Below are 17,138 nucleotides of genomic sequence, written 5' to 3'. Positions count from 1 at the left end.
GGTTCCATTTTGTCATCGTTGCATTTTAAGCTCCCACAGAGGTGCCAGATACCTAGTAGGAGCTTAATAAACTTAATAAACATTTCTCGATAGTTCTGCTCCTAGTTCTGCCTAATATATCAAATATCAATATTTTGATTTCAATATATCAAAAGCCTTCAGGTTTAGTCAATATGCCCCCTTGATTCTATAGTACTAGGTCTTTCTGATGCTAGAACACCAAGATGGGAGAACTTCCTAGAATCTAGAAATCTGGTTTTTCCACAGAGGACACGTCTGGCTTAGTTCCCAAGCTCTCCTAGAGATGAAGCCAAATGCACTATTGTGGTCGATCTAATACTGCCAGAGTGGAGAGCAAGGTCATCAGGGCTGCTGCAGTCCATGGGCCGAGTAGCAACACTGGGCATGGAGTGGAAAGAAGCTTTTTTTGTTTTGTTGTCAACAAAAAGAATTTTCTGCCTCAAGGACTTTAATAATCCCAAGAACCCAAGCCCTGTGAAAGCAATTTTCTCCAAGTTAGTCTTCCTTGAAGGGCAAAGAAATTGATAATAGATTTAATAAAAATGACTATCTATTATTAAGCCATTGAGTCCCACCATGATAGCGTACCAAGCCTGCCCTGTTACAAGGCCACTGTGTGGTTTGTGATACAACTTACTGAGTACATAGTCAGATGGAGTGCTTGGCTCACTCAGCTCCTTATCCTAACCATTCTTCTGAGAGAAGACAACCTCCAGTTTTTCAGAAGCCTGCAAACCTGCTTGCCAATTGGAAGTTACTTATTATTCGTGACTCCTAGTTCAGAGATCTAGGTGCCCTGGACAACTGAGAGATCCTCTTCAAGACTCAGTTTCCACATCTGGCACAAATGAGAGTTATTATAATGGCACTAAAAAGGGGCATAGTAGAATGCAAGAGTTCCTTAACGTGAGGTCTCCGGACTTGTTTGTAAAAATATTTGGATAACTGCATTTCAATATAATAGATTTCTGTTGTAATCCTATGGAATTTTATGCATTTAAAACATGATTCTGAGAAGGGGCCCTCAGGCTTCACCAGACTGCCCGAGGGGCCAACACCAAAAATGGGAAAATCGGACAATCCCTTCTCGGAATATTGTTTTTAAATGCATAAGATAAAGTATAAGAATGAGATTACAAAGGGAAATAATTTTATTTTAATAGTTATTAAAATATAATACCCATAGCTAACATTTATATGGCACCTACTAACTGCCAGACCCCGGGCTAAGAACTTGACAAATATTATCTCACTTGAAGGTGGGGGCTACCATTGTCCTCACTTATCCTAATCATCTCCTGTTTTTACAGATCAGGTTTAGGGAATCGGATCCTGGTGGGGACAGAAAGTACCTCTCAGACTTGTGATGAGCACCAGCAGCTGCGCCTTCTCCCCCGCTGGTGCTGCTCCCCGGGCCCACGCTCCTGGTGCCCTCCTCTGTGCCCGGGATCACCTGTTGGCTTTGCTCTGCAGCTGTGCCCAGCTGTTCGGGGCTATCCCCCTTCTTGTCTGCTTCGGTGTCAGAACAACCCTCCGACACACTGTCTTCGCCACTGGTCTCCTCACTGGAGGTTGTCTCATAGCTGAAGAAGGAGACCAAATGTCACCCTAAACAGGCCTAAATCTGCAATAGGGCATTCAAGCATTATTTAGGTAGGCAGGAGCCTGGTATTAGTTTCAGTTTATCAGGCCACAAACATTTATTAAACACTTACCACATGCCAAGTAAGTGCTGGGCATATGCAAAAAGGCAAAAACATGGTCCCTGCCCTCAAGGAACTCCCATTCTAATGGGGAGACAACATGCCAGTAACTATGTTAAAACCAGATGTAGACAGTGTAAATGGAGAGGGGGGTACTCTCAGAGGGAGACATGGGCAGTGGGGAGGAGGTAAGTGGCAAAGGATGGTTGAAGAAGGGGGTTTGAACTGAGTCATGTAGGAAGCCAGTGAATCCATGAGGCAAGACAGGGAGGAAGAGCCCTCCAGGGGGGTCTGGTCCACATGAGAAGCTTCTTGATTCAGAGAGGTCATTGGAGACAATGAGTACTCAGGCAAGCTCTCCCCAGATGGAACAAAAGAAGCAACCCATCACCCAGTAACCCAATAAATCAGTAAAATCAGGGAAATCAAGTGACTTGTCCAGGGTCACACATCCAAGCTGGGCAAGTGAGGTTATTGTATCATAGGATGATGGATTTAGAACTGGAAGGTTTTCAAGCTTGTCATATTTTACAATTGAGGAAACTGAGACATCCTGAGAGGGATTAAGAGTCTTATTCAAAATCATACAGGCAGTTTGGAGTCAAAATCTGGACCCAGGGACTCTTGCTCCAAAGCCAGCACTCTTTTCACAGAATTGAAGTTACTAAGAACTACAGCCCGTCTCCCCACCCACTTGGAAGAGGGCAAAAACTCTGCATTCCCTTCTCTGTACACAAGCTTCTCAGAACTATGCCCTCTGTAGAAGACTGAAGAAGAGGAAGCAGATTAAACTGAGGAAAGTCTACATGAGAGGGCCAAGGGCAAGGAATAAATGGCTCCAGCTTGCTTGGTCAGAAGCCCTTTGGCAAGGGAAGGAGGATGACAGAGTATCCAGGGGAAAGACTGCTGAGAGCAGTCTCTTGAATTGAAAACTACAAAAGACCCTGAGCAGAGAAGACCCAGCCAGGCCTCTCTAGAGCCTTCACAGGGCATGAAGCAGGAGCCAGTGGTGTGTCCATTCTCATGGCCACAAGATCATTGTCTGTTAAGAGAAGGGCCTAAAAAGTTATTCTTTGATCACAATGATAGGAAGGCCCAGGCTCATTAAAGTTGCTCTACAGAAAATAGCCTGGCATAGTAGAGAAAGTCACTTAAGTTCTCTACTTGACCCTCTAACACTAAACCGCAGAGAAGGGACTGATCTGCTTTGATATACATGGATGAAATCACAATTCCAATTGCCTGTCCCTTTTCTAATACAGGGTATCCCAAATGTCCCAGTGCAGTTTAAAGCTTTAATCAGTATAGACAGCAAGCTTGACAAATTAAAAGTTGATACAAAGCTGGGAAGGATAGCTAATCCACAGGACAACAGCATCAGTAACCCAAAACCTTCTCAGGCTAGAACACTGGGCTGAATCAAATAAGATAAAAATAAGAGAACGCAGAGTGGAGGATGGTTTAGAGGATGTAGACATGGGAGGCAGGGGGGTCAATTAAGAGACTTCTGCAATTTTGGGAAATGACTGTGATGTGCTATAAGAAATAACAAGTGAGATGTTTCAGAAAAACCTGGGAAGACTTACATGAACTGATGCAAAGTGAAGTGAGCAGAACCAGGAGAACATTGTACACAGTAACAGCAACATTGTAATGAGCAATTATGAAAGACTTGGCTACTTTGATCAATACAATGATCCAAGACAATTCCAAAGGACTCATGAAGAAAAAAACAATCTACCTCTAGAGAGAAAACTGATGAGTTTTGAGCACAAATTGAAACATACCTTTTTTTCACTTTCTTTAATTTTCTTGTTCTATTTTTTCTTTTTTCATCATGGCTAATATGGAAATATATTTTCCATGATTTCACATGTATAATCAATATTCTACTGCTTGATTTCTCAATGGGTGGGGAAGGGTCTGGAGGGAAAGCATTTAGAACTCAAAATTTTTTTAAATGAATGTCAAAAATAAATTATATATATTATGTGTGTATACATATATATGAACCCTATTTTACAAATGGATTATATATGTATATATACATACATATATATTATATATATACATACTTATTTTATATATATATATATATATATATATATATATAATGTGTGTGTCAATGACAGTCAAAACTATTGGAACAGAAAGAGATCTCAGGCCACCATGTCATGGGCCCCAGTCATATCAGACCCTCTTCCATTCGCCTCCCATCATTTTCAGCTCTCCCCATGCTGCTGTGCATGTAACAGGCTCTTGCTAAATACCCCCGATGATTAAGGGGTTGACTCTTGGGCACACTGGGTTCAGGGTTGCTGTTCACCTTTGTAGTCCCACAATCTGCCTTGGAGTGTCAGGCAAAGGGGCTTAGTAAACATTCACTGAAAGAAAGCCTTCCAGGCACATCTGTGAAAAAAGTGTGCCTTGGAGTCACTGATTTCACACTTCCTGTGGATTACATCCCCCACGTGGCTTGGTGGGACCCAGAGCTAGCCTCAATGGGACAGCATCCTGAATATCAAGGTTAATTCAAGGCATCTGGGCAGGGTTAGGTGTCAAAGGCGCCAGGAGGAAAAGGCAGATGATGCCATTGCAGACCCCCAGTGAATCTGGGGCAGCAAAAATGCAGGGTTGGATTCAGGCTAGAGAAAGCTTTTCTTTCAGGTGGTGTATGGCCAGAAGTCAGCCAGCTCACTCCTCTCCAGGTTATCACTGGACTTACAATGTAGTGCCCAGAACTGAACCTTCCACTCCAGATGTGGTCTGCAGGACTGCCACCTCTCTGGCCCTAGACAGATGCCCCTTAACGCGGCTTAAAATGGCGCTAGCTCTTTTAGGAGGCCGTATCAGAGGCTTTATTCATCTTGAGCTTATAGCCCACTAACAACCCAAGATCTTTTTTCTCCAGGCTGCTAGGATGCCAAACTCATAAAAAACCCAGGAGGCAGGTTTATGAAGTGTTTTATATTATTAAACCATGAGAAAATGAAAGAAAAAAAGCAGGTTCTCCCCTCCACCCCCACTGGAAAGAGACGGAGCTGACATTAGACACTGGAAGGCAGTCTGACCTTTATGAACGATGCTTACCCACCGTTAACCCCAACAAACTGAAGGTTCTTTTTGGTCCCATTACCTCCAGCACGGAAGCCATAGTCTCGCTTTTTCATTATGGATTTAAGGCTTGTCGACGGGGAGATCTCTAGGCAGACACAACAGAGGCGGTTAGGAGCAGTCATGGGGAATGGAAAATCCAAATGCAGATGTGGGAAGGCCTGGGACTTTGGGAATGGGGGTGGACATTAGCACAGGCATTGAAGGAGAGGAGCGCTCTGTCCCAATGCAAGTCAGAACAGTACACCACGATCTGGTCTTAGAAAGTTGTCTGTGTTGGTACCAAGGTATCTGCCCCAGGCTACAAAGTCAGTATGTCAGTGTGTGACAGTGTGACTTGAACCCACGGCTTCCAGATTCTGAGGTCGGCCTGCCTCCATCCTGCAGTTAGTATCCTACTTCAGGGGACTCCTATGCGGGCACAGCCTTAAGACTTTAACAAAAAAGATTAATAATGGTTCTATTTCACATTAATATGGTGCCTATTGTTTAGCCATTATCATATGACCTTCCAGGCCACATCATGAAGTGAGCAGAGCAGGTGTTAACTGAGTTGGTTTTAACTAGAGAGACTGCATGGTACCCAAGGGCTCTGAGGTTTTAGGACCCAGGTTCAAATCCTACCTAGGCTACTTACCACACCACTACTAAATGTCCCCGAGTCCCAGTTTCCTCACCTGTAGAATGAGGGAGCTGGATTGGATTTCTCATCTTTGTGGCCCTCTCTAAACCTTGAATGAGGATGTTAGGCTATCTCTGGAACTGTGAGAGAGGAGAAGCCAGACCTCTTAGGACCCTTTTCCAGCTCAAAACCTATGAACCCCATTTTACAGATGAGGTAACTGAGGCTCCGAAAGGGTTACAGGTACAAAGATGTAAAGGCAGATACAGCTGTGCTCAAAGTCACACGATTGTAGAATGAGAGCTGGAAGGAACCTCAAAAGTCCTTCCAATGCATTCATTTTATAGATGAGGAAATCGATGACCAAGTGATTTGACTAAGGTTACATTGGCATGGTGTAGCAGAGCCAAGATGGTGCAGGAAGGTCCCTTGCCTTCAGATCGGCCAAAAGGTGATCTTCCTCCTCCTAAGGCAAGGTTCTACTCACTACCCCACCTTGTCCTCCCTCCCTCACACCAGTGCTTTAAAGGCAAAAAAAGGAAAGACAAGGTGATGAATCCTCCTGTCTCTACTCAGACAACAAGCAACCAGGCAAATTGGGGCCCGTGGCGGCCACCAGAGCTCTGAGCCCTCACCACCTGACCCCTCAGTCAAACAAAGTCTGGTTCTACTTATCCAAAAATGCAAAGGGTGTGCAATCGGTTACAACAGAGCACGCCTTTATGCCACTAGGCAGCTCTCCAAATGTGGGCCAGACCTCACGTCTACTCTGTTCACCTCTTTCTCCCTCTTCATTTCCCTCCCTCCCTCCTTTCTCTTTCTCTTTCTCCCCCTTCCCTCCCTCTGTCACTCCTTTCTCTTTCCCTCCCTTTTTCCCTTCCTCCCTTCTTTTTCTCTTCTTCTTCTTTTCTCTCTTCCCTTCCCTCCTTTCTGTCCTCCCTTCCTTCTTTCTCTCTCCCCTTCCCTCCTTTCTCTCTCCTTTCCTCCTCTTTCCCTCCTTCCACCTCCTCCTCCTTCCTTTTTTCCCTCTTTCTCTCTCTTCTTCCTTACCTCTCTCCCTCTCCCTTCCTTCCTCCCTTGCAAATACAATTTATTTAGTAAAACAAGCTATCAAAATAATAACACCCTCAAACCAGCCACAGAGAAATATCCAGTGTGAGACCCACAACTTCCTAGGAACCTGAATGCTGGGTTTAGAGTCAGAAAACCTGGGTCCAAATTCCATAACTCTATTTGCACGAGCTTGGGTAGATTACTCCAGGTCTTCAGGCCTCACTCCTGAAGGTCCCTCCCTTCCAGCTCTATCCATAACCCACTGACCCAGCGATGCTCAGTGACCATCTGAACCCAGCCTGCTGCCAGAACACAGCCCAGGGAGGCTGTTGTTCCACTAAAACTCTGGGGAGGGAAGCAACTTCAGAGGTCATGCAGTCCCTGCCCCCATTTATGGCGGGCACTGAAATGACTTGAGCAAGGTCAAATCGACAGGAAGTCACCGTCAGGATTCAAACCCAGCTCTTCTGATGATCAATGGGTTCTGTTCCTACTCCTATATAAGCCAAGCCTCCTGACTGATGGCGCGAGGGTTCTGGCAGTGCCAGGATGATCTGGGCAAAGACACAAAGAGGAGAATTTGAGAGCAGAAAAGAGGTCGGTTGTATTCAATGCCCGTGCAGCTTTTCTGGGTGTTTTAATATTTTTCATCTAGTCAGATGTAAGAATAAATTCCTTGCCCCATCTTTGGTATGAAAAAGGAAAGGCACCCTCCTCCCTTCTCACCATATTCACCCACCCCCGCCCGCCTCCTGCCAGTATTTACCCGGGGGCGGGGGTCTGCTGGCAGCACCCTCCTGCTCGGGCGGTGACTGGGCCGAATATGCGGACAGCAGCAAGTTAAGGGAATTGACCAGCTGGTTCTGAATGGAGCTGAGCTTGGACGCAGGCTGCTTGATGGCGCTGGCCAGCTCGGGGTAGCCGTGCTCCAGGAAGGTCCACTGCTCGTGCAGGAGTTCTTGAATCTTCTTCACATACTGGCCAATGGTGATGTCCGGAGGGGGGCTTCGCTGCTCTGTCCCTGGGGAGGAGCCGTTGGTACCCAGGCTTGATGGGGAGCCCCCCGCCGCTCCCCCAGCAGGAGCCTCAGCGTCCCCCTGCTCAGGGTCGGCCTCTTCGATCTTGAGCTCAGTACAGAGATAGCTGTGGTTGGGTTTGGGGGCGTCCTGATCCTGTGCAAGGATCTGGAGCGGTGACCTTTGCCCGGGGGTGACTGGTGGGCTGGCTTCCGTGATGATGGGCAGATTGACCAGGACACTCTTGTCACAGGCCTCGCTGACTGGGTCAGTGTTCACAGCGGCATCATTACGGCTGTCTTTGGCATTTCTGTGGCTGAGCTGATTTTCCAGCTGAGCTACGGTGTCCATCAGTTCCTGAATGTTTAGCTCTTTGTTCCTCATCTCATCTCCTTGCTGCTGAAGGACCACCCTGACCCTCTCTAGCTCCTCGGTTCTCTTAGACAATTCTCCTTCCAGGATGACAATCTGCTTCTTGAGGGCAGACACACTATCGGCTCCTGTGGCGTCTGAACACCGAGGCTCAAGCCCTAAGCTCTCCTCCGTCACCCTAATCCCAATACTTCTCACATCCATCTCCACGGGAGGCGGAGGGGGGATTTCACTGATGTTCAGTTCTATTTCAGGGGTGAATTCATTTTCAGGGATGGGTGACGGAAGAGGGGGAGGGCTTGGGGTGGGGGTCCCAGGCGTGGCCAGCGACTCCACTTCTGGTACCTTCAGCTCTTCCTCCGCGCTCTCTAAAACCACAGGTAGGTCCTGGGGAAAGGAAGGCGGGCTCGGGAGACAGCTGTGGTCCTGCAGCCCTTCATCCTGGTCCCTATGCTCCGGCCTGTCCTGGACAAGGTCAGGAATTACCGGCACCAGATCTGCCAATTCCTTCACTTGGGGCTGCGTGGATGCTTGTGGACTGGAGCTATGGGGGTCTGAAAAACCCTCTGCGGGGCCAAAGGCCGCGTCTGAGAAGCCACCTTCATCTGGGGGCTCAGGAAGGGCGGAGCCCAGGCTCAGCTCATCAGAGACCTTGTGCTGTAGTAGTAGGGTCACTGGCATGCTGGAAGCCCTTAGCAGCTGGGGCCGCCCTCTCCCATCGAGCTCAGCCTCTGCAGGCGGGGTAGCCTCCACGTGGCGAATGGTCTCGGTCAGTAGCACTCTCCTCCTGTAGCTGATCTCACCCCCAGCAGCCAACGGTTGGGTGGAATCACAGGGGGGCTCCTCTGACCCCCTAGTGGGCAGGCCCGAGAAGGAAGAGGTCCAGGGGTGATGGGGCGAAGCTCCACGGGGCCTGGCAGCACTGTCGGGGAGGCTGAAGTTGCGAGGCAGGGTGCTGAATTTGGGCTGCTTAGCCTTCCTTCGGATGGGAATTCTTTTCATGGTATTCCCTTTCTCAATGTCATCGACATACTTCAGGAAGTCCAGATCTAAGTGGAAACCGTATGGTGTCTCCACCGAGTATGGGTGGCTTTGGGGAGGCTCTTTGTCTCCATCCCCTTGGGATGATGGCTGGTCTCTGGCTGGAAAAAAAAGGAGACACGTATACTTATTTATTTTAAAATCCAAAAAATTACAGACCAATAAGAGTAATTCTATCTCCCGACACTCTCTGGTGTCTCCTTCAAAGCTCGTCAGCATCGGAAACATGCTGGAATGCTAATGGTCTTTTCGGTGTTATGGAGAGCTGCCTGATGAAATCAATTTATACTGAGGCAGAATACAAGGATGGGGGAAAGGGAATTGCTTCCCATTTGCAGCATGTCATTGGAAAGGCTGGAGAGGAATCTGCCTGGAGATACAGCCACAGAGAAACAAGAAAACTGTCTCATTTTGCTGCTGGGTTTGACTCATGTAACTGCCACACTGAGATAGCCCAGAATTTGCCAAATTGGGCCACTAATTGGCAATTAAGTAAATGGAAGGTTTCAAAGGTTGAGCCACAAATGTCTGAGCATCCAAAAAAAATAAAACCCTGCATTAGTCAAATAAAGTCCAGCAAATCTTGCTGAGCCTAGAGATTTAAGTGATCTATAATGTTGTCGTTTGGGCTTTCTTCAACGGCTAAACTTCCAAAAATGTGAGCAGCAGAGAGAACGAACCAGATCGAGGAATATTCCTGCTTATTCCCCCTTCTTTTTCTCTGGACCCCTTCCACCTGAAGGTCTTGGAATGTGTTAAGCTCTCTTGCAACTCTGGAAAAAAGGAACTGAGTCTACTTCCCCTGATGGTCAAAGGACAAATTCACATGACAGGGAGGCCTCAATCCACCTGGAAATGCTGATTGCTTTCTAGCCACTGAAGACAGAAAGGTCCCCAATTTAAGCAATTAAGGGGCTACCATTAGCATCCCTAGTGCCTAGCACATAGAAGGGGCTTAATAAGTGCTTGTTTATTGATTGGCTGATTGCCAGTAGCATGGAGATATAACATTTATGCTTGTCTTTTCAGGCCCTCCATGATGCGGCCCCACTCCACTCATCCAACCTTATTTCATGGGACCAGATGATTAAGAATTGGAAGGAGCCTTAAAGATCATCTCTCCCAACCACTCATTTTATAAATAAGGAAACAGAAACCTGCCCAAATACAAGCACTAACTGGCCCGGGGCAGGATCCAAATCCAGGCCTTCCAATGGCAAATGTGGTGCCCTTCCCATTCCATCACCTTCTGCTCCACACAGTACCATACTTATTCCAGTTCTTAGGCTGTCCTTTCCCAAGTGGAATGTCCTCTTCTCATCCTCTCCTCACACCCTGACTTTCGAAAATCTCATCCCAATAGACCAAGGTAGTGTTTTCTACCATGTTTTTAAGAGAGAAACTCTGTGATTCAAGACCTTTGAAAGATTGTGTGGTAATAATAATAATAATAATCAACCAACCATTCAAGGAACTTCTCCCAAATTAGCTACACTGGTCCTAAGGGGACATTTAGTCAAGTGCATCCATCCCTCCAATTGTAACCCTTCCTCCTGATCCCAGCCTGTGTCACACCTCTCCCTTTGAGCCTCCTCTCACCTTTCTTTGGTCTTCTGTTCTACCCGAAGTCATTCATTCATCCAGTAAGCATTTGTTCAGCACCTACCGTTCACAAGGCATGAGAGATACAAAGACAAGAACCTTCCACCCTACTGCTGGGTTAGGGAGGGGGAATCACAATATGTATACAGGACGATAAGTCACATCAAAATACATGATATGGAGCAATTCTAGTTGTTGGTGGGGGAAGGACTAGCAAATCAGGTGGGGTCAGAATGTCCTTTTGCAGAAGGCGTAAGTTGAGCTGAGCATTGAAGGGATCTAGGCCAGCCCCTAACTTTCTCTGTTTAATATATTAGCCTCTCTACCACTTACATGGTCCTAGAGGATAGCAGAAATACCAGTAGTAATAGTAACAGATAGGATTTACATAACGCTTTAAGGTTTGTGAAAAGCTTGACAAATATCTCATTTTATCCTCACAACCACCTTGGGAGGGAGGTGCTATTATTATCCCCATTTTACAGATGAGGAAACTGAGGCAGACAGCCTCCACGGACTCATAGCTCCTGTGAATTAACCCTTCTTCATCTTGGCCAGCCTAACACACAACACAGGACCCTAACTAAATGTGTTAGATGTTCCTTATATACTAACTGATAGATTTTGCTGCTTGGCTGCTAACACAGTGGAGAGGAGGAAGCAGCCCCTGGCAAAAAACACCTGGGAACAAGGAGCTCCTCTAGTCAGCCTTCCCACAAGGCCAGTTCAGGGAATGCCAGGAAAATGCCCAGACCTATCCCTGAGAAATCCAAGAGTGCCTCTTTGGAGGGGGCCAGGGGAGGGAGGCCCCATGAGCAAAGGGAAGACCCTCCATCCAGCCAAAAGTTTGTTGGTCCTCTCTGGGCCTTAGCTTCCTGACCTATAAAATGAATATGATTATCACTGGGGACCCTTCTAACTCTAATGTGGATTCTAATACCATATGTGTGTATTATGGGTGTGCATGGCTATATACACACATGCATGTATACATGTATGTTTATACATGTGTGTACATGTATAAGCAGCAATTGTGCATTTTTATATATCATGACTATGTATACATGAATAGCCCTATATACAATCATAAATATAATTGTGTATATATGTATACACAGAGTCAAAATACATAGCAATAAAATGTATAATTGTGAGTATATATATATAAAATGTTGTTGTTCAACAGTGCCCAATTCTTCATGACCCCAGATGGGGTTTTCTTGGCAAAGATACTGGAATGGTTTGCCATTTTCTTCTCTAGCTCATTTTACAAATGAGGAAACTGAGGTAAGCAGAGTTAAGATACTTCCCTAAGGTCACACAGCTAGTAAGTATCTGAGGTTGGATTTGAACTTGGGTCTCCCTGATTCCAAGCCTGGTGCTCTATCCACTGTGCCACCTAGCTGTCCCATGTGTCTATATACAGTCAAAATATGTAGTCATCAAATATATAATTGTGTGTATATGGATATGAGGTCATAATATGCATGCAGGATGATTAAATATAACATGTTTAAATATGAAAGAAAGCATGGGATAGTGGAGAGAAAGATGGCGTCTGGCACAGACTGCTGCATGACCCTGCTCAAATCAACCTCTCTGTGCCCCCGACACCTCCAATGCCATAAAATGTGTACCAAGTACAGTTTTGCAGGGGTAGAGGGAGAATCCGCTGGAAGTTCCCTTTACTAATACTATCACAGGCCATATTCCATGATTAGATATATTATTAAAGTAGCCACTGATGTAAAGAAAAACCTTAGTAAGGTCTTTGTGAGTTCCTATGGTTGAAAAAACCTCACCAGGGTCTCTGGTCATGGGCTCGTGGGACTTCACTGGCTGGTCCTGAGATGCCTGCCCTCTGCTAGCACACAGCAATTCTCTCCTTCTGGACAAGGCTTGGCATTGGCTTTGCGGGCAAAGGTGCCAGAAGGGAACAGTAGCCGGGACACCTCTATTAGCCATTGTTGGGTTTTTTGTTTTTCATTGTTGAGTTTTTTTGAAGAAGTGATAAGATCAACACGTATATGAAGTAATGATGATAGCAGTTATTCTACAGAAGGCTGAGACACAGTGTGATATAATGAATACTGCCTGACCTTAACTCTGCAAATGCTGGATATTTGACCTTCCGAGGGCATCAGGTCACACTCTAAGACTCTGAACTGTAGAGCACTTGCCCACCTGTGCTGCTAGAGGATGGCGCCTCACTCCAAAGGAATTACAGATCAAGTCCAAAAACTCCATTCTTGTCCGGGCATGATCGTAGCTTGACATGGGTCAACTGACTTCTCTCTGGTCCCCAGCCAGAGGCTGCACATTCTGAGCCCCATGTGGCCACCTTGAACATGTGCTGTTTGAAGAAGGGTGGGACCATTCAAGTTCAAAGGGTTCAGTGCTAACTCATCACCTGTGCAGGAAAATGAATCTCCAGTGCATATCCTGTGGAGGACCAGCTCTGGGGTCATTGTTCCTGCCTTGACTTACAAAAATCTCATCCCAATAGACCAAGGTTGTATTTTCTCCATGTTTTTAAGAGAGACAAACTCTCTGCAACTCAAGACCTTTAAGAACTTCTGTGGTAAAAAAAAAAAAAATCAACCAACCATTCAAGGAGCTTCTTCCAAATTAGTTAGGCTGGTCCAATCAGTGTCCATCACTGGACTGGGCAGCATGGGAGAGTGGAAACAGGGCTGGGTTAGCAGTTGGTTGGAGGGCCTCAGTTCAAATCCAAGCTTTGCCATTTAGTACCTATGGGACTTTAGACAAGCGATTTCATCTGTCTGGTTTTCAGTCTCCTCATTAAAAGAGGGAATTGGATGCAATAACCTTGAACAACCCTTTTGGCCCTATGTCCTACCCCAGGGGCATCAAGAGCTACAAGCCACCCTTAGAGACCATCTCCTCCAACTTCTTCAGTTTATAAATTGGGAAATTGAAGACAAGAGGCTAAATTCTTGGCCCAAGGTCACCTAGCTAGTAAATAACACAGCTAAGAGTCAAACTCAGATCTTCTGACTCTGAATCTAGTCCATGCCAGTGTGCCACACCTACCTCTTGCCAGCTCCCTACTTTCATAAATCACGTTGTACTGAACTCTTGGAGAGCTCACTCCACCCAGAAGTCTTGGGATTGACAGAGCCAAATGAAGGAGGCAGAAGTTAAGGAGAGGACCAGACGGCAAAGACTCAGCGAATGGGGAAATTGTGTTATGTATCTTCTTACGGCTTCAGTTTAATGAAACAGTCCTGATTTACACCCAGGACCCCAGAAAAAAGGGTAAAAACATGAATATATATCTATGATATTAAAAAAAAAAGTGGAGACAATTCAAAGGCAAATTTACCCATGAGAAAAGCAAGGAAAGCAAGAGGCCTCACTGGAACGAGAAGTCAGAAATATGGGTTTAATATATATGCTCTGCCGCTAGGGCATTTTAATTTTATTTTTTTAAAGCAGCCATCCAGCTGTGGTATCAGCTTATGCTTTCCTGAATTCTCGATAGAATCCTGAATTGCCACTCCCCCAATGAATAATGGCCCTCCCAAGCAAGCCTGGTCAGACATGCTGTGAGACCTGGTACATGTTCAGTTCTGATTAAGTTCTAATCCTACTGCAATGGCCTTTGAATTGGTCTGTGTGTCTCCGTTCACCAATCTATTCCCCACACAGCAGCCAAAGAGATTTTATGAAAGCCTAGGCCCAATCACAGGGCTTCATATCACCCTCTTACATGCAGGGGCAAGCATAAACCCTGTGCCTGGCCCTTCAGAGCCTGGCCCTTCTTGCTTTCCTGCTCTCCTCACACATCAGCTCCTCCACTCAGCCTACAATTCAGCCCTACTGGCCTCCCTGCAGTGAAGCGACCCTGGGCATGGGACAAAAGGCCTGGGTTCAAAGCCTGACTCAGTCACTTACTGGGTGGGTTACTTAACCCTTCTGCAAAATGAAGGGCTTGGCCTCTGTGGTCTCTCAGCTCTCAAACTATGACTACAACAGAATCACGCTGGGATAGTGAACCCTAAGGGAGACAGTGGCCACACAGATTCTGAGGAGGAAACAGCCACAAGGGTGAAAGGTGCCAGACCCAAGAAGCCTTGAATGGGAGGGAGAAGAGGAGAATGGATTTAGATGGATTTTTTCCAAAATGATCTGAAAAACAAATACCAGAGAGGAATCAAAAAGAAAAAAGTCAAATCGAAGGTGAATTAAGTCTCTTTCAGGAAGAAGCCAGGAGAGAGATCGGACCTGTTAATCCCTTGTCCTCATCTGCCCCAAAAGGAAGATGGGAAATTCACGGAGGAAAGGAGAGCTGGGGCCTTTCCCCAGGCAGGCCCAGGGAACCCTCGTAAACCAGAGGCTACAGAACTCAAGAAGTCCAACACGACTGAACAGATGGGAAGGGGAAGACCCATGATGTCTCAGGGCTAGGCCATGGATGTGTTGGGCACATGTGAGACATGGTGATTGACAGCCTTTGGAAGATGGCAGAGGACCAGGCCTGGAGGGGGCTAGGGCTGGTGAGAGGCCATCTGGGGTGAGGAAAATTATGGGAACTCCTCTTACTTCTTTAGCAGACAGCCCCTCAGGGCAGAAGGGGCACTGAGCAAGGAGCCAGGCCAGCCCCGCTGAGCACCACTCACCCACTAAATAACTGGGCTGCAGCTTCCAAAAATTGAGGGTTTTTGTGAATAGATCATTTTTCATTTGTGTTCAACTCTTCATGACCCTATTTTGGGGTTTTTTTTTGGGCAAAGACACTGGAGTGATTTGTCATTTCCTATTCTAGCTCCTTTTACAGATGAGGAAACTGAGTAAAACAGGGTTAAGTGACTTGTCCAGGGTAACCCATTTGGAATTTTCTTGGTAAAGACACTAGAGTGGTTTTCCATTTCCTTCTCCACTCACTTTACAGATGAGGACTCTGTGGTTATCTGCGTGAAGTGACTTGCCCAGGGTCACACAGCTAGGAAGTATCTGAGGCCAGATTTGAACTCATGAAAATGAGTCTGATTCCAAGCCCAGCGCTCTGTCCACTCTGCCACCTAGCTGCCCAAAAATCAAGGGACTGGCCTAAATCATTGCTAAGGTCCTTTCTAACTCCAATAGTCAGAAGTCCATACATAGCTCCAGAACTGGAAGAACTCAAAGGCCATCTACTACAATTCCCTTATTTTACTAATGGGGAAACTGAGGCATGGAATGTGACTTAGCCAAGGTCACATACAGGATTCTAGACCTGGAAGAGGCTTCAGAGCCTCTGCTCATTTTACAGATGAAGACACTGAAGCCAAGGGAGAGGAGGGATGTGAGCTCAGGTCCCCCGACTCCACATTTATCTCCCCTGCCACTGTACTAAACTGTCTATGAAAACACTTTGAACACATGTAAGCTGATATTCTCGTCGTGACAATGGAGATGGAGCTGGGGGAACGCTGGTTACCCTGAGATCTGCCCCCACACTCAGGGTAAGCCAGACACCTTCCCACAGTGGCTTGAACACTCTCCTTGAAGTCAGTGAGAAAACAGACCACCTACCGTCTGTCTTCTCCATCCTGGGGGGCTTCGAAGGGCAGTCTTGGTCACTTCATCGGCTGAGTCCACGGGGTGTGGTCACCAAGCTCTGTAAGCCGTGAGAGACAAGTCCAAGTGTGGTTATTTGGAGGAGGAAGCTCTGAGCCAGCCTTGTGTGGGACATGTGCAAAGACACGGAGGTGGGAGCCACCGTGGCATGACAATTCTTTTACTCACCTCTTATTAATGATCTTTTCTCTCTTATTAGTGGGAAATCCTATAGAGATCTAACATTCAATATATTCAAAACAAGGCGTTATCTTTTCCCCAAACCCAACACTCTTCCAAATTTCTCTGTTACCGTTGAGGATGTCATCATCCTTCAACACACCCAGATTCACCACTTTAACATCGTCTAACTCCTCACCCATCCTCCCCCTCCCCCCCCCCCCCCGCCTACATTTAATCAGTAGCCAAATTTAATTATTTCCATGTCCACAGCACAAATGAATGAAGGGTAAAAAGGCAGCTGGTGGCTTAGAGGATAGAGCAATACGCGTGAAATCAGGAAGACCTGAATTCAAATATGACCTCAGAAGTTGACTAGCTGTGTGACCTTGAGCAAGTCACTTAACTTCTGTTTGCCTCAGTTTCCTTCAACTCTAAAATGAGGATAATAACAGCACCTACCTCCTAAGGGTTGTTGTGAGGATTAAATGAGATAATAATTATAAAAAGTGCTTAGCATATGGCTGGCACACAGCTTAATAAATGTTTATTCCCCTTCTTATTTGGTTTTATGTCCTCTTTACCATTTTTCATTCCATCTGATACAATCCGTCTTTATAACCTGACTAATGTATAATGTGAAAGTATTTACAGATCCTGTACTTGACTATATGCCACCATGGTGGGGAGGGGAGGAAGGGGAGGAAGGGGACAAAATGTGAAACTCAAGGAATTGTGGAATTGAATCCTATAAACTAAAAGAAAACAAACAAATTAATTAAAAAATAAAAATATATAAAAATAAATAAATTTAAAAAATAATAAATGTTTATTCCCTTCCCCATTAATTAA

At 46.0% G+C, this 17,138-nt stretch overlaps 1 protein-coding gene across 1 annotated transcript in view; it reads right to left on the bottom strand.

Moving 5' to 3' along the window:
• The window catches only part of LOC138164909 (KN motif and ankyrin repeat domain-containing protein 4-like), a 31,720-nt gene extending 15,552 nt beyond the window's left edge, over positions 1-16,168 (bottom strand). The window contains exons 1-4 of the mRNA XM_069092868.1: positions 16,083-16,168; positions 7,280-9,043; positions 4,815-4,926; positions 1,374-1,604 (exon numbers count right to left, since the gene is read on the bottom strand). Coding sequence (XP_068948969.1) covers positions 1,374-1,604; positions 4,815-4,926; positions 7,280-9,043; positions 16,083-16,098 — 2,123 coding nt within the window. The 5' untranslated portion in view covers positions 16,099-16,168. The remainder of the gene's footprint in view (positions 1-1,373; positions 1,605-4,814; positions 4,927-7,279; positions 9,044-16,082) is intronic.
• Positions 16,169-17,138: the final 970 nt, after the last annotated feature.

Source organism: Petaurus breviceps, unplaced genomic scaffold (assembly GCF_028583685.1).
Source record: "Petaurus breviceps papuanus isolate PSGF00001 unplaced genomic scaffold, PetGlider_PUasm1.0 207, whole genome shotgun sequence".
Taxonomy (NCBI): Eukaryota; Metazoa; Chordata; class Mammalia; order Diprotodontia; family Petauridae; genus Petaurus; species Petaurus breviceps.
Note: the sequence above shows the minus strand (reverse complement) of the source record. Positions and strands in the feature narration are given on the sequence as shown.